The sequence below is a fragment of the Rhinopithecus bieti genome, unplaced genomic scaffold, assembly GCF_001698545.2.
Source record: "Rhinopithecus bieti isolate Rb0 unplaced genomic scaffold, ASM169854v2 scaffold_15283, whole genome shotgun sequence".
NCBI lineage: Eukaryota > Metazoa > Chordata > Mammalia > Primates > Cercopithecidae > Rhinopithecus > Rhinopithecus bieti.
Genome location: NW_016808172.1, coordinates 264,901 through 268,043, shown reverse-complemented (window position 1 = coordinate 268,043; position 3,143 = coordinate 264,901). Strand labels below are relative to the sequence as shown.

The 3,143-nt window shown below is 55.2% G+C and overlaps 1 protein-coding gene across 2 annotated transcripts in view; it reads right to left on the bottom strand.

Moving 5' to 3' along the window:
* Positions 1 to 197: 197 nt before the first annotated feature.
* PTBP1 (polypyrimidine tract binding protein 1) overlaps positions 198 to 3,143 on the bottom strand; it is a 15,930-nt gene continuing 12,984 nt past the window's right edge. The window contains exons 14-15 of one of the 2 annotated variants that reach the window (XM_017885674.1): positions 1,867 to 1,944; positions 198 to 1,793 (exon numbers count right to left, since the gene is read on the bottom strand). In XM_017885674.1, the coding sequence (XP_017741163.1) occupies positions 1,661 to 1,793; positions 1,867 to 1,944 (211 nt within the window). In that variant the 3' untranslated portion in view covers positions 198 to 1,660. The remainder of the gene's footprint in view (positions 1,794 to 1,866; positions 1,945 to 3,143) is intronic. The other variant, XM_017885675.1, reaches the window with a different exon arrangement.

Here is a 3,143-nt window from a genome sequence, read left to right as displayed (position 1 = left end):
CGGGTGCTCAATAAAGCGGCGGAAACCCGGTTCCGGCTCTTGGTCGTTCGCTCTGGCCCGCACGCCACGCGGGGACCCTCCCTCCGCGCCGGGCCGGGCCCACCCCGCCCGCGGCCCCACCCGGCGCTTCCGCGGACACCTGGGTACGAGCCGGGACCGCCCCGAGCACAGAAAGAGGAAACCAGCAATGCAGGCGGACGGAGCGAGGATACAGAAGATTTATTCGAAGTCCAGGTACAGACTGGCCAACCTGCCTCTACAGCTCCACAGCGAACACAGGGCTAGACAAGGGAGGAGTTCATCAAACGGTTTTAATCGGTTCTCCGCGTCACAAGCCATCGGGTAAGGCAACGGAATGTGCGTGGGGTCCCTGTGGCTCCGCGGTCAATACTGAGCCTGGAACTGCTGTTAGCAAAATATACATCTGTGTCACCATAAAAAACCGCGCCGCCGCCCCTCGGGTCTCACAACAGGTATAAAAAATTATAAATATTTACACCCTTGTTACACTCTTCACGGAAAGGGGATCCTAGGAGAGCCCCGGGACAGGACGCGGGGGCGGGAGAAAGCACAGTGAGGACAGGAGCGGCCCGCCTGCCGGGTCCCAGCATCAGAGGCAAGCGCAACACAGAAATGAGACTTTGGTCCAAAATTTGAAGGAAAAACCCTGAAGAAGTTTGAGAGCAAGTTTTCTAGGGACTGCAGGTGAAGGTGTGGTGTAAGGCAACCGGAGGCGATGCCAGAGGCGGCGACGCGCCCGCCCCTTCCCTGAAGCTCAGGGGCTCTAAGATCGGACCGGACCGGGGCTCCCTGTGCCTGACCCGCTGGGCGGCCCCGCCTGCTCTCTGGAAACTGGGTCCTGCCTGTGACTTAATTACAAGGAATAAAATAAAAGTAACAGCATACAAGGTAATACCACAAGGAAGTTTAGATTACACTCATACCATTGTATCATCTTGCTATAAAAAGTTACTTAAAACTATTTCTTTTGCATATAAATGAAAAAAAGATTAGAATATTTGGTCAACTGGAAATATTGCTAGGCACAGACGTCTGCAACTGCAAAGTATATAATACAGAGATTATGACGACCAGCTCCGCAGCTGGAGCAGTGGGGAGCCCGCCCGGGGGCAGCAGGGAAGGCCCTGGGGGCAGGGTGGGGCAATCATGACTTGATTACAGGGCTGGGGTTGGGGAGTCGCAGCCGCGGCCGGCGAGCCCCAGGTACATGATCCTGCAGAAGCCGGCCAGGCCCCCTGCCTTTCTCTGGTGTGACCCCCGCCCCTTGGGTCCCCAGGACACCCCGGGGCAGGGGGGGGGGTGGCTGTAGGAAGGCAGGGTTTTTAAGGCACAAGGAAGCCGAGTTGTGGTCGGGGCACCCACCTGCAGGCCCCACCAAGGCACGGCCCCAAGGGTCTGGCCCCGGGGGTGGAGGGCTGGGAACTCCCACTGCCACAGTCACCAAGAGCCTGAGCTGTCCCCGTCACCGCAGGGTTAGCAAGTGAACTAGATTTAATTTTTTTAAAAACAGGTAAACTGATTTCTCTTTAAAAAAATAGAATCTCTGGTCTGTTAAGGTCACTTCAGCTGCTTTTTAAAGTGGCTTTTTTCTGGAATGATGGAAGTTGTCGCCAGCGGGCCGGCCACGGGGCCTGTGCCCCTAGATGGTGGACTTGGAGAAGGAGACCCGCAGGTGGTGGTTCTCCCCGAGGTCATGGTTGTGCAGGTCAATGAGGGCCTGGACCGCCTCCTCCACAGAGCCCATCTGGATCAGCGCCATCTTGCGGTCCTTCCTGCAAGACATGGGGTCAGGGCCAGCCACAGGGCAGCCCCGGGAGAGCCAGGCACCGTCCGCCTCGTACTCACTGGAAGAACTTGAATCCTTTGACGACGCCCCCATTGCTGGAGAACAGAACCTTGAGATCCTCCTCGGAGACGGAGGGTCTGTGGGAGGAGAAGGTGTTAGCCTGGGGTCGGGTAGGGGGACGTCCAAGAAGGTCAGCGAGGCTTTCCCCATACTAGTTTTCTGAGTGGCCAGGGAAGGTGTAGGGCCTTTTAGGACCCCAGAAATGGAACATCGAATCATGCCCACAATGGTCCGAAGCAGCTTCTAATGAAACCAGGCATCTACAGGTTTGCAGAAGCAGAGGACCACGCTCCTCCCCCTTTTTTGGTTTCGAGAGAGTCTTGCTTTGTCACCCAGGCCGGAATGCAGTGGCGCAATCTTGGCTTACAACCTCCGCCTCCCAGGTTCAAGTGATTCTCCTGCCTGAGCCTCCCAAGTAGCTGGGATTACAAGGTGCACGGCACCACGCCAGGCTAATTTTTTTATTTTTAGTAAAGATAGGGTTTCACCAGGTTGGCCAGGCTGGTCTCAAACTCCTGACCTCAGGTGATCTGCCTACCTCGGCCTCCTAAAGTGCTGGAATCACAGGCGTGAGCCACTCTGCCAGGCTCCTTGTTAATTTTCTAATAAACATTTCACAAGTAATGTGTTAAATATCAAAGGGCTTACTATAGGTTGACATACTTGGGGCCAGATGTACCTGCATTTCCACATATTTGCATTATGTATTTTTTTGAAACAGGGTCTCACTCTGTTGCCCAGCCTGGAGTGTGGCAGTCACAGCTCACTGCAGCAACCTCAGACCCCTGAGCTCAAAGTGAACCTCCCACCTCAGCCTCCAAATCCCAAGGAGCTGGGCACTGAGGTGCACACCACCACTCTTGGCTACTTTTAACCAATTTTTCTTGTAGAAACAGGAGTCTCAGTTTATTGCTCAGGCTGGTCTTTGGTTCAAGAAGATCCCCTGCCCGGCCCCACATTGCACTGGGATTATAAAGGTGTGCATTAGGCCAGGGGCGGTGGCTCCCGCCTGTAATCCCAGCACTTTGGGAGACCGAGGTGGGCAGATCACAAGGTCAGGAGATCGAGACCATCCTGGCTAACACAGTGAAACCCCGTTTCCACTAAAAATACAAAAAATTAGCCAGGAATGGCGATGGGCCCCTGTAGTCCCAGCTACTCTGGAGGCTGAGGCAGGAGAATGGCGTAAACCCGGGAGGCGGAGCTTGCAGTGAGCAGAGATCGCGCCACTGCACTCCAGCCTGGATGACAGAGCCAGACTCCATCTCAAAAAAAA